At 31.9% G+C, this 27,212-nt stretch overlaps 1 protein-coding gene across 1 annotated transcript in view; it reads right to left on the reverse strand.

Annotated features, from left to right (window-relative positions):
- Positions 1-5,733, reverse strand: part of LOC110101819 (aspartyl protease family protein At5g10770-like) — a 63,327-nt gene extending 57,594 nt beyond the window's left edge. The window contains exon 1 of the mRNA XM_020829883.1: positions 5,478-5,733. Within this exon, the coding sequence (XP_020685542.1) occupies positions 5,478-5,733 (256 nt within the window). The remainder of the gene's footprint in view (positions 1-5,477) is intronic.
- Between the last annotated feature and the right edge of the window lie 21,479 nt (positions 5,734-27,212).

Genomic DNA, 27,212 nt, shown 5'->3' on the forward strand with positions numbered 1-27,212 from the left:
CGCCTCCGGGGAGTGAACGTAGGTCGAGTTTACCGAACCACTATAAATTCTCTGTATTCTTTTCTTACTACATTCCGCCTTTCTTTTTCTACAAATTAATTTTTTTATGAAGATATTGGTTTGATTTTTATTTGTGTTTTGCTTAAGAAAATTTTTAAAATACCAATTCAACCCCCTCTACCCCTCTCGGTTAGCCTCGGGCTAGTTCTTAAGGGATTAACATCCCTAAAGAACATTCATTTGAGACAACAAAACCAATAGATCTTTACCAGGGGTGTTATACCTACCTTGTAGGTTAGTTCTCAATTCCTAACCATTCAATCATTCTGGCTTTCACCTCATTAAACATTAATATCTTCTATTCAATTTTAGCATGAGCATTAGTTCCATAATGAAGAGGGTTCTTGGGCTCACTTGGGATGAAATTAACCTTAGGAGGATGCTTTTTTGGGAAACCTGCGTTGAAGCTTGTTCAATATGAATTAGGATGTTAAGCCTAAGTGAATGTCCCAAGGCTAACCAAGAGGGGGGTGAATTGAAGATTTAAAAATTATACTTATACTCTTGGATTTTTAGAAAACTTTTTTAATTATTAATGCAAGTTAAATTTAAAGTTTAAAAAATAAACTTTCAACCAGAGTAAACAACTTGCAATGAAATTAAATGCGTAAGAAAAATAAGAAAGAACACACCAGATTTATAGTGGTTCGGTCAAACCTTGACCTACGTCCACTCCCCGGAGGCACCCTCCGAGTATTGCACTAATACCACAAAGTGACTCTCCTTTTTCCCCCACAGTAAGGCGGAGTAGCCTGTACAAAATCACTTTCACCTTCCCCGGTGCGGCGGAGTAGCCAGGTTCTTTGACACCAAAGAGATCTTATTCTAGCCAAAACTTCCCTCAAGAAGACCCTAGAATCCGATGGTACTGAGGTTCAAGTTTGCCGGAGCAACCATGTGAATATCCCCTCCACACTCCCTTGAAATCACCTTCATGTATCTTCTCCCTCTCAAACTCCACCCTTTTCTCTCTCCCTTTCAAGTTCTCTATTCTAGTTTTCTCCAAAAGAACGAAGACACAATGACTGTCAAAGATACACTTTATTGTCCTTTTACACTCTCCAAGTGTCGGAAGAGAACCGGATCGATGTTGTTGAACTTCACTTGAGAGCCTTCAGAGGAGATGGGCAGAAACATGGAGATCTTCTTCTTCAAGTAACCTTGTGAATCCCTCACAAACCCCTCACTTGATCTCTCACTCTTCACTCTTACAATCTCTCCCAAACACTCACACTCAATGATCCCTCTCAAGAGAAAACAACTCAAAAGGAACTTGTAATAGTTTCTAGGACTCCTTATATAGAAAGGAAATGAAAAACATTCCAAAAAACTACTAATTTCAAGTTTTTCTGCGCAGTGGACCGTCCCGTACGAACCTGAGTTAGTACAGACAAACTGTGTAAAAAATTGTCCCGTACGAACCATTTGTGCATCAGTATGAACTAGTTTCATCCTAGGACGAAATAGGTTCATCCTTGGATGAAAAATTTCATCCAATACAAACAGTTATATAAAAGGTCGGTTCCGAAAATTACAGAACGTTGCCAGAAACTACCATAGTTGGTTCCCATCATCCTGGGATGAATTGGACTTCGTCTGGACGAAATTTTTATAGAGAGCAATTCGTCCTAAGATTAAAATGTTTCATCCTGGATGATCAGGACTTAGAAAAAATTTTCCAGTTCAGTTCATGTCTGTTCCATTACTCTTACAAGGAGATAACTGATCTGACCGTCCCGTACGAACAATGTTTGTCCCGTACGATCAGCACAAAACTTTTTAAGATCTCCTTTAGTGTGTGTGAATTTATTCACTCAATTACAATCACTCCCTCTCAAATTTAATTTAAATAAAAAGTACAAGCTTCAAATTTACAAAGTATTTCATGTTGAATTTGATTTGAGTCTTCGTAGTCTGAGGTTCGATTTTCCTGAAATATTAGTACACACAAGAGCAAAAACAAATCTTCCAAAAACTGTTAGGAGATAACAACACATAAAATAATAATATTTGGAATCATCAAAACTATACAAGTTGCAAGAATGTAAAACATGTAAATACCAACTTTCCTAACTCCAACAGAGTAGAGAAAACTAGATAACATTACCCAGCCGAGAAGCCAATCTCACCAGATAACACAGGCCTAGAATGCACACCCATCTCATGTGGACCAACAAAACACAAACACCTAAGAGTCCAAAACAAAGAACACAGTGCTCCCAGAATAATAATCTTCTGAATAATACATTCAGGGAGAACATAAGCTCATAATCCCAACAGTTATCATTAATAAAATTACTAACCTTAACCGCAGAATTAGAAGTAGAATTAATAAGAATGTCAATAGAGCAAGAATTTAACCATTGATCTTGCCAAAAGAAGATGCTACCACCTCCAAGACCCCAAGAAAGACGAGGCTCCACTTCCCACTTGACCTTACACATTCTCTTCCAAACTTTGGAATCACCGATTTTTAAAGCACACATAGAGGGATGCTTCCCCATATAATACTTAGAAGGCATAAATTTAGCCTACAAAGATAGATTAGAATGGAATGTAAAGCAAAGCTTGTAAGAGAAAGCAAAGGCCAAACCAATCGTACTTTTACAACCAAGACCACCTTCTTCACGCACCCCACAACATTTGTCCCAAGAAGCCCAAAAAATCTTATTTTAACTACCAACTCATTTTCAAAAAAAAACTTGTTAAGGATAATGTCAATTATTTTACACACCAGATTAGTTGGATGAATGTTTTGAAAAGAGTAGACAGGGAATGAAGAGAGCACACTTCTAATAAGCGTAAGTCTACCCTAAAAGCTCAAACAGCTAGAATCCCAAGATTGCAATTTATTATGAATAGAAGTAATTAATTCATCAAATAAAAATGATCTCTTTGTACCTTAATATAACGGTATTCCAAGATATTTAATAGGTAAATGACCATGAATGAAACCAATTTGATTTTTAATAGCCGAGATATGATCAGCCTTCATATTATTAGGAACCAGGAAAGGGCATTTATGATTGTCTAAAGATAAACACTAACAGAATGGAAATAGTGAAAAACTCCATCACTTTCATAATATTATTATGAGAAGCAATCATAAAAATGATAAATTCATCGGCAAATCATGGATGAGATATAGGAAAGCCACCCCTAGTGCGAAAAAACAAATTGGGTTGATTTTCAAACATTATAGCATTGCATCTAGAATGATAATCAATATAAATAATAAATAGAGCAGGGGACATAGGATCACCTTGCCTTAAACCATGTGATGATTTAAGGAAACCACGGATCTTACCATTAATAACCAAAGAGAAAAAAAACCTTCAATGCAATTTCTAATGAGATCAATAAAAGATTAATTAAAGCAAAATAAATGCAATATCTTATAGATGAATTGCCAACTAATATTATCATAAGCTTTAGAAATAACCAACTTGATAATAGAATTACCACCTGTAACCTTGACGTCCAAATCATGACAAAATTCTTGAGCCAGCAAAATATTGTCAGAAATGGAGCGCCCTTTAACAAAACCCATTTGAAACAAAGAAATAATCTTAGGAAGAACATTAGTCAAATGGGACATAATAATTTTGGAAAGCAATTTATTAAAAAAAGTACACAAGCTAATACGTCTAAAGTTATTCCAATTACTAGCATTATTCATCTTAGGAATAAGCACAATAGAAGTGGAAGAAAAAAATTTGGGCATAGAATTACTAGCAAAAAAATCTAAAGCCACAACTAAAACATGATCATCTTTAATAATATTCCATGAATTTTGAAAAAATTTAGTGGTAAAACAATCAGGGCCAGCCACGGAATTAATATTCATATCAAAAACAATATTTATTACTTATTCAATGGTAGGAATCCCAATAAGGCGCTCATTATCCTCAACAGAAATGAGAGAGGGGATAATATTAGGGTTAGTGATGTTACCAGTATTGACCACCTTATTGAGCCTATTTTGAAAATGGTTAACCGCCGAAATGGCAATTTCTTCATCCTCCTCAATCATAATACCATCATCACGAGTAATTTTATGAATCAAGTTCAAAGCATGTTTCCTATTAACCAAGGCTTGAAAGTATTTGGAATTACTATCCCTTCTTAAATATGCTTAGCAACAGCCTTTTGTTTCCAATAAGTTCTTCTTGGGCATGAAGTTTAAACAGATTAGCCTTAGCCTCTCTAAGGGAAACAAAATTGGCATTAGAAAGAGAGCTTTGACAATCCATTTCAATAGAATTGACCATCTCTTCAGCACATAAAATATTAGTAAAATTATTTTTAAAAATATTATGGTTCCACAAATTTAAAAGCTGCTTGAGTCTTTCCAATTTAAACCAAAGCCTATTCATACCCATAATAGAATTATCAGGATGCAAATCACCTTTCTAATTTCCTTGAACAACACTAAAAAAAGGAATCATGTTGAAGCCACATATTATGAAAATAGAATCGAGGAAAAAGCATTAACCTGTCTAATATTAAGAGCTAGCAGTAAAGGGAAGTGATCAGAAAGAGTATGACTAAGATGCTCAATAGAAAAGGTACTAAGAGAATTAATCCATTGATCATTAAATAAAATGAGATCCAACCTTTGCCATAATCAACCTCTATTCCAAGTGAACGGGTTACCAGAAAAACAAATTTCAATAAGATTGCAATCCATAATAATATTATTAAAATTATCCATAGAATGAAAATTGGAAGTATAACCCCCAGATCGCTTAGAGGGATTAGAGATGGTGTTAAAATCACATCCAACCAACCTCATGCTACAGCACATGCTATGAAAATCAGTTAATTACTTCTAAGGAATTTTTCTAATACCACGAGAGGAAGCCACATAAAGGAAAGAAGCACAACACTAAACATTAGAAACTTTAATATTACAATGCAAAACTTGAATGAAATTACCAAAAACATCAATTTTAACATGATCTTTCCAAAAAACCCAATTCTTATTAGCACAATTAGTCGTAGCATTATTAAAACCAAGAAATTTAGCAGTAGTTAATAAATTAGAGACATTAACAAGTGGTTTAAGTAAAACTAAATTAGAAATATCATGAATACAACAAAGATTCTTAACCCGCAAATGAGATGAAGCACACCTAATACCCCATAACATTCCAAATAATGGATTTAAACATAAAAACAAAACTTAACAAGTAGATTGTGAAGGGGTATTTCTACACGATTGTAATTCAAGGTTTTTACTTTCCTTCCACGTTTACCTTGAGCTTTCACAAAGCATAAATCATTGCCATATTTAGCAATTCATTTCGAAGAAATTTGTAAATCCTCATAATCAGTAAAAGCATCAGAATAAAAATTAGAAGAAGAAGGTGAGTTACAGTTAATATCCTTGCCCTTACCCAATTGTGGAAGCTCACCTTCCTTCAAAACTTCTTCACGACCATTAACAACAAGGTTTTCCTGATTGAAAACAGAGCAGCTAACTTCATCAAAATTAACGTATCTATTAGTATTCAAACTAGAATTTAAAATTGGTAAAGAAGAAGTAGTGTTATTTAGAGAATAAGAATCATTAAACCCAAGATTAACCACAATATCAACACCACTATTTGACGGGAGAAATGTAGTAGTATGTTCAGGTTGACCGGTAGGAGGATTCTCCAAAAAGGCCATATCCGATGGAGGGGGCGGGTAGCTCTAAGTATTTCCAAAAAAATCAACCACATTCAATGGATCATCATCAGACTTAGCATTACTTCCTTCCATCTCTAAAGATTGCAAAAATTTCATTACCATCTTCAGGTTGAGATTGTTTGGAAATAGATTTTTATTTTCAAAGATGGGGATGTAGACTAAAATATTCTTTAAAACCATGTCCATGCATTTTACAATACAAACAAAAAATTTGTAATTTCTCAAACTCCACTTTTTGAAAATACACATTAAGCTCAGAACTTAATCACTCCTCACCCGGGTGCTTCTTTCGAAACATCAAGTTCCACAAGAACCTTAGCTATGGATGGAACGAGTTATAGAAGCAGTTGCCTGATCAGTTTGTAAGGGTCTTCCAAGGATTAAAGAAATGCCAAAAATAATTTGCGAGTTGAATTCAAATTAGGAAATTAAAGCCAAAATGGAGCTATGGGTGATTCTTTCCTAACATCAAAGTTAGCTGTCCACTTGAGTATACACATTTGACACCCTTGTATATAGTAAGACCTCCAAGCAAACATACGACTGTAATCAAGATCATTCATCAATTGAATCAAAATATGTTTCAGATCCAACAAACCGACATGAAAAGCTCCTGTCAATTTCAAGCTCATTAAAAATTTTGAAATCACATCCAGATTCGGGCCACACAGCAAAAATTTACCAATAAGGGTTAGGGCAAACGTAGCAGCTAGTTGTGACCCAACAGTGTCATCAAACAAAAGCACCAAACATCCTTTAAAAGATGAGGGCACAAAATGAAGCTTAGGTGTAGTTGAGGAAAATCCTAAAACCACATCCTTAAAAAAGAACAAGAACAAGCATTCAGGGGGAAAGATGACGACATCATCTCCCAAAGGAAAACCACAAGAAAAACTCAAATGAAAGGCACAACGGAACAAAAGCCAAGCCAAAAATCAAGAAGAAGAAGCAGAAATCCGAACCAGGAAGCCGGAGAAGCGAAGAAAGAAGAGATCCGAATAGGAACCCTAAATTGCCTCGAAATTGCTTGGGAAACAGGAGCAACGATCGATGTGGTAAGCTACATGAATACTTTTTCTTCATTGCATTATGTTAAGATTAATAGTATCATTTAAATCTAATAAAAAATGTAATTTATAATACTTTATAATCAAGTCATTTTAGGTCTACCTCTACCTTTTTAACATAGGCTAAATCTAATAAATCTATTATCTACCCAGGTCATCAGAAGGCTGATAGTTTATATGGCCAAACCATCTATGAAGACACTCTCTAAAGTAGTAAAATTATAGTAAAATAAAATGTGACAATTGTCCAAAAATAATACCTTAAGAAAAATTTTAAGGCACCAAACTTTATTGATCCAGAACATAGTAAAAAAAACCTAAGGAATGTTTAGCAAGTATTGGTATTAAACGTTTAAACAGAAATAAAAAAGCAAATTATAGAACTTGTTTTTTAGTGCAAAAATTTAAAAATGTTTAAGTAACAAAACACATAAAATCAAGTTTTGCATTTGCATTCTTGCGGAGGGGAGCTATTTGTCTTATATATAATACACATTTTATCATTTTCAGGATTCTATACACATTTTATCATTTTCGGGATTCTATATTAATCTTAATATTATTTTTTTAAATTGTTTTCTTTTCAAAATATAGTATTATTTACCCTATTTCTTTAACACGAACCTATATTAATTTAATTTTTGGGATACTTTTATTTTTAAATTTCTATGCTTGAAAGTATAATGTTCTTATCTTTGATAAACTTAGATGATCAACTCTATAATTAAAAATAAAAGATAAAAAACCTTTGCCAATCTTTATACTCTCCAAGCGTCCATTTTCTAGAGATTTTCAATAGAGACATTTTTGCCTATCATAATGCCCTATTAGGGGATATATAATAATGGGCCATCTTATAGGCTTTTAAAAATAGAGATAAGACAAAATAATAATTATAATTAAGAAATTTTATTGTGTCTCTACAAATATATATATATATATATATATATATAATACCTAAATGTTAACATGTAACACTTATTTTCTTTGGCAAAAAGAACTTCTAATAAAATTGAAAATGATAGCTTTATTTTTTCAAAAAAAAAAAGAAAAAGATACCACAACTAATTAAAATATGAATTGCTCTATAAATTCCTATAAGATTAGCATGTTTACTATCTTCCACAAGGTGGCTACATTACTTCGTGTAGCGGATGGAACTAAATGAGAATATTATGAAAGTCACATTATAGAGTGTAGTGATTTACAATCCATCTAATGTGTGGGACAAGTTTAGGGTTTTAAATGCATTCATGACTGACATTATATATACCCATAAATGAATTATTGGTGTGATATTTTTAGCATGTTATCATTTTATATAATTAATTGGGTTAGGTGGTTCCATTTATGCTGTTTGAAGATAATAAGAGGTTAATTGGTCAAAGAGCCATGAATGATAGATTAATCTTTTAAAAAAACCTTATGAATTTCCTCAACTTCCTAGAGTAAACCAATCAAGGATTAGTTATTATTTGTGCCATCAAAAGTGATTTGATTAGTTCATTAGAGCTCTTGAAAGTAATAGGAGAAAGCTAATGATTTATTTCCTATTATTTCTCATATACCTCATAATAGAGAGAGTTTAAACTTTAAATGAAAAAGAGATATAATTTTCTTCAATATGGAGATCACTTGATGAGAGTTAATGTTGATTGTCCTTCAAAATTATCTATATTATACCGATGACAATGAAGCTTACCACATGTCTTTTCAAGACATATAAAGATTTACAAGGAGGGTTATTATGTCCACATAATTATATTCTTCAATTAAAATAATTAAATTTTAAGTTTGAAAAACCTCTATTCTATCTAAAATGATGTGAGGATCTTAATATGTGTAGCATATTACTTCAAATTCATTAACATCAAATATAATTTAAGTATCTTTTCATGTTTGTTCAAAAACTAGAGAAATTATAAAAAAAGTTCTTATCTCATAATAGTTTACACAACACTTTTAACTTCATTCCTAGCTTTTATGATTCCCTCCATCTTGATGGTGGATATTGTCAAACTGGTCATGGAAGTGCATGCTCAGATATCTGTGCGGAATCTTGTGTTCAATTTTTTCATTAAGATGAATAGTTTTCTAATGAATGTCAATCAAAATGATTAAAAATATATTATGTAGATTAACCTTTATTACTCGAGTTCTTAACATCTTTAATCATCTGAGTTGTTGATTTTGTGGATTTTGATGAAAATATTTCTATGAATGTATTCAACGGGTGTAATTAAAAGGTTGATGTTGATGCTTAGAATACTAAGGAGAATGAGGAGGGTTATCTTAATCCCTTTGTTGTTTTGATTTACATGATTGGAGTTGTCAAGTAGTCTCTTGATGTTGGTTCTTTCCCTTGTAGTCAAAGTGTCAAAATTTCTTATAGTAGATGATGATAGTCTCATATGTTGAAATTTATATGTAGATTCATTCAAAATAAATAAATTTTCACTATAGGAAAAATTCCTATTTTTGGTGGCCCTTTACCACAAAAAAAAAAACTAAATTCACCAGAAAAAATAGCTATATGGGAGATTGCTTATTCCAAGTAAAATGTCGCATTTTGAGCTGAGTTACCTACTAATATTCTTCTTGTTATTATGGCTAATTTTTCGTCTAGAATTGGCAACATAGCTATCCATCATAATTTTGCTAGTAATATTTGTTCAAATTTTTTATGACCCACCAAAAAGTTTTGGATGGAACCTACCGCCAGAAATTCTAGCGGCATCTGCTTTGTGAATTTTGCAGGTAAATCATGTAGATAATGATCACTAGAAATAGATGACTAACTCAATGTATGGTCCTTTTCTATGGTTTTTTCACCGAGAATCCATCAAAAGCCTATAGCACAACTAAAAAAAATCTTGCCTCACTTATTTTACAACATAACTTTTCTACAATAACAATCAATCAAAATAATTAATTTCAACATTTCTAAAATCACATATCAAGGTTGCACAAGAATATTAAAGCTGATTTAATTACACGTTAAATTAAAAGCAAATGTTCAAATACTTCTATGACAAACATCTAGTTCTTACATAATAAAAACTCAACATAAAATTTACAAACACATAATATACAATAACCGTCTTTCTCCTTTTTTTATGTTGATAGATTTCTATGAATGTAACTGCTCTCCCAGGTTTTGTAACTCCTCAAATATCTAACTTTACTTGATTTGCATGTCAGCATGTGATTTTGGAACATTCTAATGCTCTGATTTCCAATATACATATCACACTTAATAAATGATGATCTACATATACATTGCTAAATATTTTTATCCACATAATCTTAAACATTTTACTTAATAACTTAAAGGGAATTTCCCAAGAACTTTCCATAATAGATATTAGTTTCAAATTTTGTTTTGATGTTTACTATAAAGTAAAAAAAGTATAAGATCCATGATGATCAGTTAGAAATTTTATACATAAGGCATGGATTATATGATTATGTCAACATGAAATAAAACAATTTTTTCTATCAAGATTGTTGATTAATTTAATCTAAATATAAATTACAACCATGATTTATTAGTTATGAATCATTTGTAAATGTTATTGAGTTAATATATATGTTAGAAACTTTGGCCACAACTTCAAGTAAAGTGCCATATCATCTAGCTTTAAGAAATGTTAGGGTTAGCTTTGGGCAATATACAACTTTAAAGCCTAAAATGAAAGAATAAAAACAAAAAATACATATTTGAAATGTCCTAAAATATCAAATAGAATATCGATTATAACTCTATACATTGAATATGTTTCATTGTGCAAACCTTCTAGTGTTCTATAAATATTTTTTAGAAATATAGTTAATTGAATAAATATCTATACTTGATGTTTTCAGGCCCAACTAAATTTTCTTTTAATTCATATTGATGCAACTCCTTCCTAATATAAACTCTCAAATATTTTCAAACATCTAAGTACATAAAGGAAAGATTCAAAGACTTCAGATAATGAACAATTCTACCCATTTTGCAAACCTCTAATAATGAAAAATTCTACCCTCCAACAATTCATGTCATCATTCCCTTTAATTATAAAGAAATTAAGTACATCTTAAAGGTTTTCATAAACTCATATAAATTTTCATTCAATTGATATTTAATTATTTTATAAAATTTGGATACAACTAAAATCTATTTTTCATGACTATATTTATTATCTTACACGGCCCAATTTTATAATCAACATCAAAAACCCATTCAATCTAGCTACATTAACAAATTGCGTCTAACTTAATCAACTCGATCGATCCATCACTAGCTATAATAATGAGTCCCAAGTTCCCCCACATCGTAGACTATATTAGACCTGCATTGTTGCATATTATCAATGATGACAACCTCACTTTGATCATTATTTTCAACGAAGGATAAGCACACTTTAGAATTATTTGCCATGTAAACTATCGTCGTGACATCTAAGTTAGACATCATTTATTCATCATATATCAACACAATCTCTAGCACCACCACCTCTTAGTGTCAAGAAGATCCTACCATGTGTCAATATTTGACAGTGGCGACGATGTTAGATAATTGGCATTTCTTTTCAAAAAATGTTGTAGAGGGTATAATAGGTAGTGGGTGGTAGGTGGTTAATCACTATAACAGAGTCTAATAGGGTTCGAGGGCCTATGAATACAAGTTGAAAGCATGAGCCTTGTACCCCCAATAAAAAAGACAATGAGCTTGAGGAAGTAGTAGGATGCAGGTTTCGGTTGGTTAGCATAAGTGTATACTTCACACTAGGGATAGAGCTACCTAGTTCAAGATATCCAATTGCGCTAGACCCTAAAGGTTAATAATATGAGAATATCTTATCATATAATTGAGCTGTATGGAAAATAATTGAAATAGCACCCTCCCGACCAAAGCTTAATAACTAATCTACTTGTCCAAAAATCTAGCTTTAGTTATATCTAAAGCCATAGTAGAAGTTTTGTATAGTATAGGAGGAGAAAGTCAAGGTGTCTTGAATGAGGGAGTCATTAGTGTAAAAATCATCTCCATATTCTCCATAATATAGATAGGTGGAGATAGAAGAAAAACCAAATTAATTGATCATGGTATAATAGTTATAGTTTCATGAGATGTTGGGGAAGGTAGAGAATTGGTTTGGGTCATAAAATGGTTTTTTTTGGTTAAATCAGTTAACACGAAAGACACATTGGGGCTAAATGGCATTGCTACGAGTGTTGAACCGAAATGATAAGGATTTGTTAGGGGTGCTTAGGCATATGTTGACAATATAATTTTCCATACCAAGACAATGATCGATGCTTACTAACTCTTGTAAGAATAGAACTGCTAATAGGGTTGAGGCGAGCGGTGGAGTTGGAAGCCCGACGATGGATGCAGTCAACATGAGCTTTGTCCTGATGGAGGAGTTCCATATGGTTAGGCTTGTCCATAGGTAATTGGGATTAGCACATGATGTTCTGGTGGACCACATTGAGTTTGTAAGGGCTTATGTATTACAACTTAGTTTTTGAAACTACACTTTTATACCATGTGATTATTTTATGATTCCTTAGTATTATTATTGTGTTGATTTCTATTTCTCCTAACATGTATTGGAAAATTTTTGTTTATGTTGTATTTGTGTATTAACATTTCAGGGAAATCATAATTCAGATTGTCGAAGAATTCAAGACAAATTAGATTGGGGTTTCATATAATTGAAGTCTATACTTTTTCTATTTTTCTTGAGTTTAAGAGAGTTTGATTGTAATTAGGTAACCATGCACACACAAACTCATTGAGGGAGTGAGTTAATGTTTTAAAAAAAACTAATAATACTATACAATTCGCGAATTGTATTGATTATTTGACTTGAATGTTTCTCCAGAGTAAAGTTAATCGAATCATGCTTAGAAATTTTCTTTTGTACTGTTTGTAATATTTAAAGTTGGATTCAAATATACGACATCCATAGTACAAAATGAATTCATACCAGTTCATCCCAAACAAACTCACAATTTTTTTAACTGATCGTATTGTTTGTATTGGAGTTCATACAAATGACATCTGGAGTACTAAATGGGTGTGTACTAGTTCGTCCCATACAAAATGGTAAATTTTATGAACTGTTTGTACTATACAAAATACATTTCATACAAATCACGTGCATAGTACAAAATGGGTTTGTCCATGTTCGTACCATATGAAGCATGAATTGATTTAACAAGTTTATACTTTACTAAGTTGGATTTATATAGATGATGACAAGAGTATGAAATAGATTAGTACGAAATCATATCAGATGAACCTGTTCAATTTTCAATTATTCATAATATATGATGTCAGTTCATACATATGACTAATAGAATACAAAATCAGTTTGTATAGGATTATACAAGAATTTTTCATAATATTCATACATATGAAGAATGATCATACTTTATAATCCAAGTACGTTCAACTGGAAATTTTCATTTTATGGATAGTTTTTCTTGTCTTTCATATATAAAAGTACTTTATATTGACTCTCAAAGGGACTTGTATGAATTTTCTCATGAGAGAGTGTGTGGGAGTGTTTGGGAGTTAAGGATCTTAGAAGTGCAAATTGTTATGGGTTCATAAGGTTGGCCATATGTCAGGATCTCTTTGTTTCTTCTTCAAATCTCTATGTTACTTCTTTAAAGACTCTTAAGAGAAGATCTTTGGAGAATATTAGATACTCTACAATCAGCAGGAGGGTGAGAAAGGACATTGGTACTCTGCCATCACTATGAGGGTGAGAAAGGATGTCGGTACTCTGCCATCACCAAGAGGGTAAGAAAGGATGCCAGTTCTCTGCTTTCACCAGGAGGGTGAGAAATGATGATGATACTCTGCCTCATTGGGGTTGGTGGAAGATATGTTATTGTAAGAGCTTCTCTGCCTTGCTATGAGAATAAATGGAGAGTAACTTTGGTATAGTATAATGCCTAAAGGAGTCTTCAGGGAGTGGACGTTGGTCTAGTTGGACCGAACCACTATAAAATTTTGTATTCTTTAATCTTTATTTTTATTGCATTTTTCTCTATACATTTACCTTATGTGGTTGAAATTTTATTTTGAAAAATTTATCGTTTTGTAAAAAAACTTAAATCTATTTTTTAAATTGCCAAGAAAATTTATAATAACCAATTCAGTCCTCCCCCTCTTGGTTAGCCATGGGATAAATCTACTAGGTCTAAAAAACTATTTGAACTTTCAAGTGGTATTAGAGACTATTTCAAAAATTAAGGTTTAATTAACTTCTTGAAATTGATTATGGCTACTTTCTGAAACCATAACAACCTTGAAGGATTTTCAATCACTAGACCACCACTGCTTGATAACATTCCTTTCAACTTTTAGAAAACCTGCATGTCTACTTTTTTTATATTGCTTGACTATCACATGTAGATTTTAGTACATGAAGGATACACTAGACTAACAAGACTTGTAGATGGAATTATTACTGAAACACCATTTATATATTGGAAAGTAGAGGAAAAGAACTAGCTCAATCAAATGCTAAATATCAAATATTTTTTTTATGCACTTAAATCTAAAGTCTATATGTGTGTTTCAACCTGTAAAACTAGAAAAGAAACTTGGGATAGGCTTTGCATAACATTTGAAGGAACTAATAAGGTGAAATAATCTAGATTGAATATTCTATTACACAACTACAAACTTTTACACATGAAGCTAAATGAATCAATCACTGACATGTATAATTGTTTCACACAAATAGTTATCTCATTACATGCTTTAGATAGCGAATTAAGAAATTCTTAAAAAGTTAAAAAAAAAATTCATTATTTACCTACTACTTTTGATGCAAATATAACTATTATAACTAAATCAAAATTCTTAAATATTTATTCTATTGAGAATCTTCTTGGATCACTAATTACTTACGAGCAAAGAGGGACACGAAGATAGATTGATGTAGGTGAAAAGTAAATGGCAAAAAATATGTCGTTAAAAGTGGATGAATCAAAAGGTGATCCGTTACTGCCTAAGGATGAAGATTATGTTACACTCATGATGATGCAATTCAAAAGTTTCCATAGAAGATAGCAATGGAGAGATCAATTGTGGAATAAGGGTAAGTTTTACAAAAATACAAAAGCTTCTAACGATGTAATTTACTATGCATGTAAGAATCCTAGACATACTAATTCTAATTACTTGAATTTTGAAGCTAATCCTAGTAAGGAGAAGGTTGATAAGAAAACCAAGGTAAGGAAGGTTAAGAAGAGACTGCAGAGAGCTTTTTGGGAGAACTGATCATCAAATTCCTTAGAAACAAAAGTTGAGGAGGAAGTCATAAACTTGTGCTTAATGGCTGACAACTTGATATAACAGATCAAGAAGAAGTATGTGATTTATCTTATAATAAGTTATTTGATGTTTCTAAGAAATTCCATACTACATATAAGAAACTTAAAAAGCTACATGCTAAGTTGAACATTGAGTATTCAATTTTACAAAAATAGCATGAAGTCTGTAGAAATAATCACATATCAATTGATATCAACCACATGAAATTATTGGATGAATTTGATGATTTGAACAAGAAACATTAATTATTAATACCATCTTATACTAATCTCTAAAATGAATGTATGTTGTTAATAGAAGAAACAATCAAAAGACAACTTGAGGTAAGAGTTGACAATGTTATTTTAGAAAGTGCTAACTCAAATCTTAAATAGAAACTTAAAGCTTATGAGGAAAATAGGATGCCCTCAATACTTAAACAATTTTTTAATCCTCACCACAAGCTTAAAATTTCAAAACCTAGGAAAGATAGTATAACTCGGGTAGATTGATAAATCCTTTTCATTGAGTTAAATATTTTTCGTGTGGAATGATTAATCATATCTCTCACACTTGTACAATTTATAGTAAAACAATTCTACTATGGAGACAAAAGATGCATAAATCACATCATATCAAGCATGCATCTAGAATATTATTTTCAAATGGAAAATCCAAATTTGTTTGGGTTGTCAAGTTTAATGTTTGATCATTTTATATAAATGTTCTCTAATAAGACATTGTGATAGAATTTGGTACATGGATAGTGGATTTTCAAAGAATATGACTGGAGACAATATAATTCATATCACTAGAACCCAGGAATGAAGGCAATGTGACACTGGGAGAATACCACATGGAAAGTAATAGAAAAAGGTATGATTGGCAACAAGAATAATTTTTGGATCAAACATTAAACTGGGAGACAATACCACAAGACTGTGACACTGGGAGACAATACCACCTAGTGAGGGTGTTAGAACTAGGCATGGACTTATCAAAGAAGTGATCCATTTTTCCTTTATATTAATGATTGAACCCACTAATATAAATCAAACCTTTTGGATCATTTTAGATTTTTTCCATGCAGGAATAATTGATTTAATTTGTTAGAAATGAAATTTGGGAATTAATTGAAAGGCCTAAGGATGAAAGTGTTATTGGAAAAAAGTGGGTATTCAAAAATAAAATAAATGATTCAGGTGTTGTTATTAGAAATAAGGCAAAATTTAAAGCCAACGGGTATAATCAAATATATTGAAGAAACTTCTGCCCTTGTAGTCAAACTCGAAGTAATAAGTGTTTTACTAGCCTTGGCTTATTTTAATGGTTTTAAATTATATCAAATGGATTTTAAGAGTGCCTTCCTTAATGGGGAGATACAAAATGATGTTTATGTTGAGCAACCTCCATGTTTTAAAATTTAAAATTCCTAAATTATGTGTTTAAATTGAGAAAGCATTATATGGACTAAAATAGGCACCAAGGTTTTAGTATGAGAGGTTAATAACTTTCCTATTAGAAAGATAATTTGTTGAAGGAAGTGTGGACACCACTCTCTTCTTAAAAAGGATAGGAGATGGCATATTCATTATTCAAATATATATTGATGATATCTTATTTGGATCTACTAGTAAAAATCTTTGAGTTGTTTTTTCAAAAATAACGAGTAGTAAATTTGAAATAAATTTGATGGGAGAGTTAAGTTATTTTCTTGGTTTAACATAAAGGTAAATGAGGAAAGAACTATTCTTTTCAAGTTAAAGTATAATAAGGATATCCTCAAGAAATATAAATAGATAATGCTAAACAAGTGAGTATACCATTGAGTTCTTCAGTGCTATTAGAAAAGGGCTTTAAGGGAAAATCTATTGATTAAAAGAAATTTAGAAGAATAATTAGATCATTTCTTTAGTTGATTGCAAGCATACCAGATATCATACTCAATGTTTATTTGTGTTCTAGATTTCATTTCTATCATAAGGAATCAGATTTTACTGCTGCTAAGTGAATTCTGGGATATTTTTTAGGAACTCAAAACTTAAAGTTTTTGTATCCTAAGCACATCTCTTCTTTTAAAATAAATGAATATTCTGATTTGAATTTCGCAAGATGTAGGATTGATCAAAAAAGAACTTCTGGAACTTGTCAATTTATAGGAAACTTTTCTGTTTCAAGTTCTAGCAGAAAATAGACCCTTTTTACTGTTGAAGCATAATACATTGCCTTAATTGGTTATGTGGCACAGGTTCTTTGGTTAAAATAAAAATTGATATACTTATGATTTTTAAGTGGCACTATTCCTATTTTCTATGATAATACAAGTGTATTTGCACTGTAAAGAATCCTATTCAATATTCATGAACCAATCATATTGATATAAGACATCACTTAATTAGAGATCATGTGGTTAAAGGAGAAATTGAATTACATCATGTTGTTACTGAGAATCAACTTGCAGACATTTTCACAAAATCATTGGCTTTTTAAACATTTAGTACTTTAAGAACAAAATTAGGTGTCATTTATATTAATGCTTAAAATTGGTTTTTTACAAATTTGACTTGTAATGTATTGATGTGTTTATTTATTTTCTCTATATGTTAGTTACTATTTCTTTATTTGTAAGGGTTTGGTTTATTTCATTATTTGTATTTGTTTTTCTTTTATCATTATTGACTAAATAGTTTTATTTCTCGTGGTTAAATTTCATTGGATCTTGAGTGATTAGTTTTTGAAAAGATTTTCTATTTATCATGTCATGTTTTCAATGTTCTCTTTGTACTGTATGAAATTTTTTATATTGTATGAGTTCTGTAGCATCTATATAGTATTTTTTTGAGTTGTGCATAAAAACTGAGTTTTATTTCATTTAATGTTGTTTGATTTCATCATCATCTATACGATATATGTTCTTTCATCTATATGATTGGGGACAATTTTCCAAAAAGTTATTAACTGATCATAGATTATACGTATAAAATTTTATTTCATTTGTATGATCGTGCTGTCAGTTTCTCATATGGATGAACCTGACCATCATAAAATAATCTTTATCATTCTGATCATTCTAGAAAAATAATTATTTATATGTGCGATCATTTGGTCAAATAGCCTGTAGGAAATGCTACCACGGGAATGGCATGTTACAAAATGCTATTTTACTTTTGGTCGTTTCTATACATATTTGCAAAATATTTTTCATCCCTTATCATTTCAAAATAATATATACGATAAAATTTGTATACTATTCAATCAAAATTTTGTACTATATGATAGGTTATTTTTCTTTAAATTGAAAGGTGGTGGATGAGTTTTCCGTCACATCTCATTCGATCACAAACCTCTTAAGTCCAAGCATTAAGAATGGACAATAGTAGCAAACATCCTCGTACTTCCAAGGGCTTGTAATCTCACTCTGTTAAAGACAAGAACTTATTTTCTAAGAAAAATTGGAAATCATTTGGTTAATACGTTGCAACCAAAATTACACCTTCTCGACTTCTCATTCAAAGTGACATAAACTTCTCTGTTATGCCACCTTTTCCTCAACCCAATTTTCTTTTTTATTCTCACCTTGATCTATGCCCACCATCAAGAAACTTTCTAGACTTTTCTTGCAAACATGAAGATGAACCAAGATCACATAAGGATTACCTCTTATGTCTTTAATTAGCATGATAAAATAACTAAGGAAGATTTTGATTGGTCGGAAATAAACTAGAACCCAAGGCCCATTAGGATTCTAGTTATTCTTTCATGTTGTACTTGCTATTGAGTTCTTATACTTGTTGTTGAGAGTTTTCTTGTGATTTCTTGTATTTCATTATGTTGTGATTGTTTTAGTTTCTAGCATGTTGTATTGGTGATATGTATATTGAATAGCATGATGGAATGATGTTTTGATGTTTCTTGAAATTACTCTTCTTGAAATGTTTATGTTTTTAGTGATAAATCATTTGTAGTTGATCCCTAGGATGGAGTTTTGAATTACTTTGTTATACAAACTAATTTCATTACAAAATTTAATCTCTTAAAATTTTTAATTAAGTTTGACTCGATGTAAATTAGAAGGTCAATTTTATGTTCTTAGAGACACGAATTACTTAGCTATAATTGTTGTAAAATAGATATCTTATTCTTATTTTATTTCTTCTTCAATGTGTTTATTTTTGTTAGTTATGGGAATTTGTGTTAACATTTTTTGATATTGGAATGACCAGAAAAATAAAAAGATGCATAAAGTGTGCCAAACTTGAAAGATGCGCATTGTACGCCAAAGTGAAAAGAGATAAAAAATTAGCCAAACTGAAAAGATGTACAAAGTGTGCCACAAACTGTTGAAAAGATGCATACTTTTGCCAATTAAAAAAGATATACTATTCTTTCCTTTATCATTCTATCTCTCATATAAATCCATATAATCAGCAATAATCTTCACTATTGAATTAGTAAATAATTAATTTTTATTTCATCATTTCTATAATACTTATTTATATTTAATAAATCTTGAACAGGAAAGGAAACTTGTTGAGTTTTCTTACCTTAGTGATTCTTTGATTTAAAAATTGATTTTTGTCCTTTTAGCATTAAGGCATTAAAGTTGTATTTATAATTAGTTTAAAATCTTCTTCTTCATTATCTATTTTTATTTGTTCAAAGTAACATATCTTTTCAAGATGTACATTCCTTTTTGTTGTTGACAAAAGGGGAGGATTTTGTCATTTTTGTGATATGTGTATTGTGTGTGCTTAGTTGTTTTTGTTTATGTTTGTTATAGAATTTTTTTGTTATTGTAATTTAGATTTTAAATGGAATCCCTTGTTTTTAAATCGATCACTCATTGATGAGGACTTCAAGAGAAAAATTGTTTTAGTGTTAACTCAAATAATAATAGGTTTGTCATCATTGAAAAGGAGGAGATTATTACAACTTAGTTTTCAAAACTACGTTTTTATAACATGTGAATTTTTTATGATACCAAAGTATTTTTGTGTTGAATTCTGTTTCTCCTAACATATATTAGAAAATTTTATTTTGTGTTGTTTGTGTGTACTAACATTTTAGGTAAATCATACTCTAGACTACCAATGACTTCAAGATAGATTAGATTAGGGTTTCTTGTATTTAAGTCAGAACTTTTTCTATTTTTCTTGAGTCTGGGAGAATGTGATTGTATTTAGGTAACCTTGCACACATACACTAGGGAGTGTGCTAAAATATTTTCAAAACTAATCATAATATATAATTCTTTAATCGTACTAGATAATTTTACATGAACATTCCTCCAGAACAAAGTTAATCAAAACTTGCCTTAGAATTTTTCTTTCCTATTGTTCATATTATACAATGTAGGGATCATACAAATGATGTCCAGAGTACAAAATAGATACGTACCAGTTTATCCCAAATGAACTCACCATTTTTTGAACTGATTGTATTAAACATAGTGGATTTTGTACAAATGATGTATAAAGTATGAAATGGGTACATACCAATTCATCCCATATGAACAGATAAGTTTTTTGAACTATTCGTTCTGTATAAAATATAATTCATCTAGTCAACATCCAGATAATGAAATGGGTTTTTCCATGTTCGTACCATACGAAGCATAATTTGATTTAACAAGTTCTTACTATAAAAAGTTTTGTCCATACAAATGACGACCATAGTACAAAATGGATCCATACATAATTGTATAGGATGAACCTGTTCAATTTTGAAATGTTCATATTGTACGATGTTAGTAAGTACATATAACTAACAGAGTTTAAAATAAGTTCGAACAGGATCGTATAAGGATTTTTTCAAACTATTTGAACATACAAAGAATGATCGTGTTGTACGATCCAAGTACGTTCAACTTAAAATATTCAGTTTTCTAGAAAGTTTTTCTAGTCTTTCTTATGTAAGAGTACTTTCAGTTGACTCCAAAAGTGACTTCTCCAAATTTTCTCTTAAGGGTGAGAGTAAGAGTGTTTGGGGCTGAGGGATTTGTTGCAAATCTGATTACATGGATAATGATTTTGATGATAGCAAACACTCTTGTTTCTCTATGACTACCTTGCCTACTGACTTTTCAGGTCCACAAGATCAAACTACAATTGGAACTGGCTCAAGATTTAGGAAAAATATTTTACTTGTAATTCTCATTGATGTTATTCTTTATTTCTTGAGCCATGGGTGCTTGCTTATTTTGTAACCTTGCACACACACACTTGGAAGTTTTTTCTATCAGATTTAGAGTTAACTATTTTTGGTAACATCATCCGGGATGATATTTATATCGGCATGGACGATCGGTTTAAAAATAGAAACCCTAATTAGGACATCCTTTTTAAGGTAGCCGTCACTAAGCACATCGTCCTGGAAAATTTTGTATCGGCCATGATGATAGCTCAAATCAGAAAGAATCTGCCCCCAGATCTACTTATTTTTGACATCGTACTGGGGATCTGCCTGGTCGATCTAGCACATTTTTTTTTCTAAATAAATATGGTAATTAAGAAAAGTAATTAATGGTGATTTACATGATCACATTGGCCGGGCCGATCATAGGATTTGACATCGGCCAGCTTCTATTCAGGGCGATGTTCAGGATGATTTTCCTCTGATTTGAACTAATTATCCAGGACAATATTCTATTGGATTGAACGATATGACCAAAAATATTTTGATCATCCCTAACCGACCAGGCTGACTGAGCATAATTTACGCTGATCGGCCAGGCCGATATTTATATAGGCTAGGATGATAAAGTCAGCAAATTCTGTTAATAAACTTATTTTGAAATCTTCTATTTAAGCTTTGACAAGACACTTGTTAAGTATTTTTGGCAGCCATTGTAGCTTCGTTCTTTTGGAGGGAACCTAAACAGAGAGCTTGAAAGGGAGAGAGAGGAAAGGGTGGAGTTTGGGAGAGGGAGAAGATCCTTGGAGGGGGTTTCAAGAGAGTGTGGAGGGGGATTCCACACGATTGCTCCGATGAGCTTGCACCTTAGTCCCAATGAACTCAAGGCTTATCTTAGGGAAGTTCTGGGAAGAAGAAGATCTCGTTGATGTCAAAGGACCTGGCTACTCCGCCACACCGGGGAAGGTGGAAGTGATTTTGAAAGGGCTTCTCTTCCTAGCTGTGGGGCCTAAAGGAGAGACATTGAGTTTAGTACAATACCAAGAGGGTGCCTCCTAGGAGTGGACGTAGGTCAAGGTTTGACCGAATCACTATAAATCTGGTGTATTCTTTCCTTTATTATTTCCACATTTAATTTCCACACTTTGATTTCTATGGTGAACCTTGGTTTGTGTTTTTTTTTAAGATTTATTTTAAAATATCGATTCACCCCTTTTTGGTTAGCCTTAGGACTAGTTCATAAGGGCTTAACATCACTAACGAACTTTTAAGATCTTGCAAGTAGAGATTATAAAGGGTTCACAAGATTGCCCAAAGGTGATGATATCTTTGTATGTTCTTCATATACCTAGCCTACTTCTTTAAACGCTTTTGAGAGAAGATCATTGGAGAAGATCTAGTACTCTACCAACACTAGAAGGGTGAGAAAGGATGTTGGTACTCTGCCATCACGAGGAGGTTGAGAAAGGATGCTCATACTCTACTATCACTAGGAGGGTTAGATAGGATGCAGGATCTTTGTCATCACCAAGATGGTAAGAAAGGACAACGATACTCCGCCACACTAGGATTGGTAAAAGAGAGGTTATTTTAAGGGCTTCCCTACCTTGCTGTGGGACCAAAAGAAGAGTCACTTTGTTATTGTGCAATACCTGAAGGAGTCTTCAATGAGTGAATGTAGGTCTAGTTAGACCGAACCACTATTAAATTCTATGATATTCTGTCTTTATTTTAACTGCATTTTTATTTTCTGCACATTTACCTTGTGTGGTTGAAAAATTATTTTGAAAAAATTTATTGTTCTATAATAGAACTTAAATCAGTTTTCTAAATTTCCACAAGAATTTGAAATAACTAATTTGCCCCCCCCCTCTTGGTTAGCTTTGGGACAAATTTTCTAGGTCTATCAACCTATTCAAACTTTCATTATGCCTTTAATAATTAAAATAGCTAATTAATGTATATATTTAGTATTTTTTTCTTTTGCATCTCATTTAAGCATGTGATATCTATCAAATAAGCTTAATTGCTTCATAATTTACTATTATTCAAATTAACTAATAAAAAAAAATCTCCAATAGGGTCTTAAAAAATTATTGAAATTGCTCATAAAATTTTTTCAGGTATGGAGCAGGAGCTGCTCAGCAACTTGACATCAATGACATATTGTTCTCTAACAAGCTCTCATGCTAATGTTAGATAATTCTTCTAAACTAGAAAAAAAAATATGAAGAGATTGAGAAGAATATAATAGGGTAGTAGAGAAGAAGAACTTGATAGGAGAGTGGAACTTCGAAGCTCTACTTATGATAACTTGGTGGAGTAAGCTAGTTGGAGGTGGGGAATTGTAGGTGGTGGGATATTACACAGAATGCAGTAATTAAGCATTTAGTTTAGAATATAAGTCATTATTTTAAGAGGAGATTAGGTTGTGGAAGAAAATATCAAGTAAGTGAAAGTTACTAAAGGTTATCAAACCTTAAAGAACTAACCAAAGGCTAAAAAAGAAGGGGGGGGGAGCGGCGAGTGTGAATTGGTAATTTAAAAATTTATTCAACAAAAAGAAAATATTTTTATAAAGTTTTTTAATATATGAAAATAATCATTTTTTACCTATTGATGTGGAAGCAAGTTAATTTCATAATAATAAAAAAATAAAAAATTTTAACTACATAGTTAATCACAGAAAAAATAAAGTTTGGAAAATAATAAGAACAAACACACCATAATTTATAGTGGTTTGGTCTAACATGTCCTACATCCACTCCCCAGAACCCTCCATTTGAGGAATTACACTAAAAGAATGGTCTCTCCTTTTGCCTCCACTACAAGGTGGAGAAGCTATTACAAAATATTTTGAACCAAGCCAATGTAGCAAAGAACCTTACTCTTTTCCAACCTCCTAGTGAACATAGAGGACATGGAATCATTTTTCTCCCTCATGGAGATGGCAGAGAACCCAAAATCCTTTTTCTCCTTCCTTGATTTAGCATAGAACAAAGACCTAATACTGTAGAGTGTCTTCTAGAGCCGCTAATGGACTAAGGCAGAAGCTTAAATAAGATAGGGAAGAATCTTTCTTGGATTAACCTTATGAATTCATCAAAACTCTCTCTCATAAAAAACTCTCACTCTCTTTTCTCCTAAAGAACTCCTTTACTGCCTCTCTCTGCTCCCTTTCAAGACACTTAGCAACAAAAAATATATTTTAGAAAAGACAATGGGAAAGATTAAATAGAGAGCCTCTTAGAAATCCCTAATTTTCAATCTGGCGTCTGTGATCGTCCAGTGTGATCCAAGATCATATTATACTATTAGTTCAAAAAAACACTTTTAAACACTATATAATTAGGTTAAGTGTTTATATTGATCATCCCTAATGATTGAGAACTTCATCTAGAATGACTAGTAGAAACACATAGCTAATCATCAAGTACGATAGGCAGCATTTAATTATCATAACATGCAAGAATCGGGTCATACAACATAATTATGTTTGATCATCCTATGTGATATGATTGAATAGTTTAACCATAATTAAACTCCTAATCACAGGATCAATTTTGGCATGATTTCCATGTATCAAACAGTACGATACTGTATGATTAGAAAAAACTTTGAATTTTAATATAATACCTAAATTATGAATTTTAGCTATTTTGATGTTTATGATGAATCATCTTGTATTAAATGGATCATCTAGTAAGATATAAATTTTACAATTTGATTAGTTAAAAAATAGATTTTTTTTTTAACTCACCAACTCACTCCCTTGAGTGTGTCTAAGCAATGTTATTTAGCTTTACGATTCACAATAATACTTTCTTAACTCATGAAAGGTTAAAAGTATAAATATATTAAGAAATACAAACTTTATTCCTAATCTACCCAATTTTTATGTGATTGAGATTGCATGTGAGTTGTGATTTTAAAATATTAATGAGCGGAGAAAAATAGATAAGTAATAGATTCAAATAGTGTAGTGAAAAATCTAGTAATTCTTGTTATTTTCAAAATCACAAGTCTTGAGTCACAATAGTAAGGGTTTCGGCCTATAAAGAGGGAAACAAATATCTATTGTTTGTGTTAAGAGAGTTGCTATTTGCATATGTTACATTCTTTCAACTTGTATAGTTTTGATGATTTCAAATATTATTGTTTTATATGCAATTATTTCCTAACATTTTTTGGAAGAATTTTTTTGCACTTGTGTGTACTAACCTTTCTGTAAAATGGACCTCCAAATTATGAAGACTTCAAATCAATTTCAGCATACAATTCCTCACAAATTGAAGCTTTAAATCATTCTTTGAATTGAGAGGGAGAGATTGTAATTGAGTGAATAAAAACACACACACACTTAAGGAGATCTTACAAATTTTTAATGATCATACGGGATGAACATAGTTCATATGGGACAATCAGGTCAGTCTTTCTCCCCGTAAGAGCAATGGAACGAACAGGAGTTGGAGGAAATTTTTCTAAGTCTTGATCATCAAGGACAAAATTATTTTTGTCCCAGGACAAAATAGGCTCTATAAAAATTTCATTCAGACGAAATCTATAATTGTGCCAGGATGATTTCTCTCTGTAAAAGTTTCATCCAGACGAAATACAAATCATCCCAGGGTGAATTCTTCACAGTAAAAATTTTGTTCACACGAAGTTCATTATCATGCCAGGACGAGTTTCTCCCTGTAAAAATTTCATCCGGACGAAGTCGTGTTCATCCCAGGATGATGTGAACCGACTTACCAAAATTGGTTACTTCCATGCAATTATTTGGGAATCGACCTATGGTATAACTGATCGTACTGGACGAACCTAGTTTGTAAAGGATGATGATCGTGTAATGATGATCGTGTACGAACATAGTTCGTACCAATATACATAAGGATCGTTTCCGACACTTTAAGTAAAATCGTCTAGGACGATCCACGATCGTACGGGACGATTCATTTCGTGTTGAATTGAAAAATTCGCAGTTTTGGACAGTTTTTCTTGTCTCTCCTATATATAGTCCAGTTTAGACTACCACCCAATCTTTTTGCTCATTGATCTTTATGCCAATTGAAAGAAGAGTCAAGGAGAGAGTGTGAGAGAGCATTCAAAGGAGAATTCCTACCACTAGAGCGTGAAGGCTTCGCTTTGTATTTAAAGGTAAGAATCTCTAATTGTGATTTGGTATTACTTCACTCTATTCTTTCTTTCTTCTAGATTACTTATGAGGAGATCTATCAAGAAGATCTGGTTCTCTGCCGACACTTGAAAAGTGTAAACAGACGAAGGGTTCTCTGCCCACACTAGGAGAGTGTGAATAGCCAAAGGGTTCTCTACCCACACTACGGATAGTGTAAAAGGATGAAGGGTTCTCTGCCCACACTAGGGATAGAGTAAAATGATGAAGGGTTCTCTACCCACACTGGGGATAGTGTAAAAGGATGAAGGTTTTCTGCCAGCACTGGGGATAGTGTAAAAGGATAACGGTTCTCTGCCGCACCGGGTAGTGGTGGGAAGACTGTTTGTAAAGGCCTCTCCGCCTTGTTGTGGGAGCAAAAGAAGAGACACTATTGGTATTTGTGCAATACTCAGATGGTGCCACCGATGAGTGGATGTAGGTCTGGTTTTGACCGAACCGCTATAAATCTTGTGTTTTTTATTTTTATTGCTTTTTATTTTCCTCATTTTTTTTTGTTCCAAAAAAAATTGTGGTTGAAAAACTTTTTCTAAAAATTCATTAAAGTTTATTTTAGGTTCAACATACTCAAGAGGGATAATTTTTTTTAAAAATACCAATTCACCCCCCACCCCCCTCTTGGATAGCCTCGGGATATAAATTTAGGTTTAACAACCTAATTCATAGTGAACGAATCTCAACAGTTTGGACTTGTTCTTATATTATTCACTTGTATATTTTTTTTCTGAATTTTTTGTTT

This window comes from Dendrobium catenatum, unplaced genomic scaffold (genome assembly GCF_001605985.2).
Source record: "Dendrobium catenatum unplaced genomic scaffold, ASM160598v2 fragScaff_scaffold_1056, whole genome shotgun sequence".
Lineage (NCBI taxonomy): Eukaryota > Viridiplantae > Streptophyta > Magnoliopsida > Asparagales > Orchidaceae > Dendrobium > Dendrobium catenatum.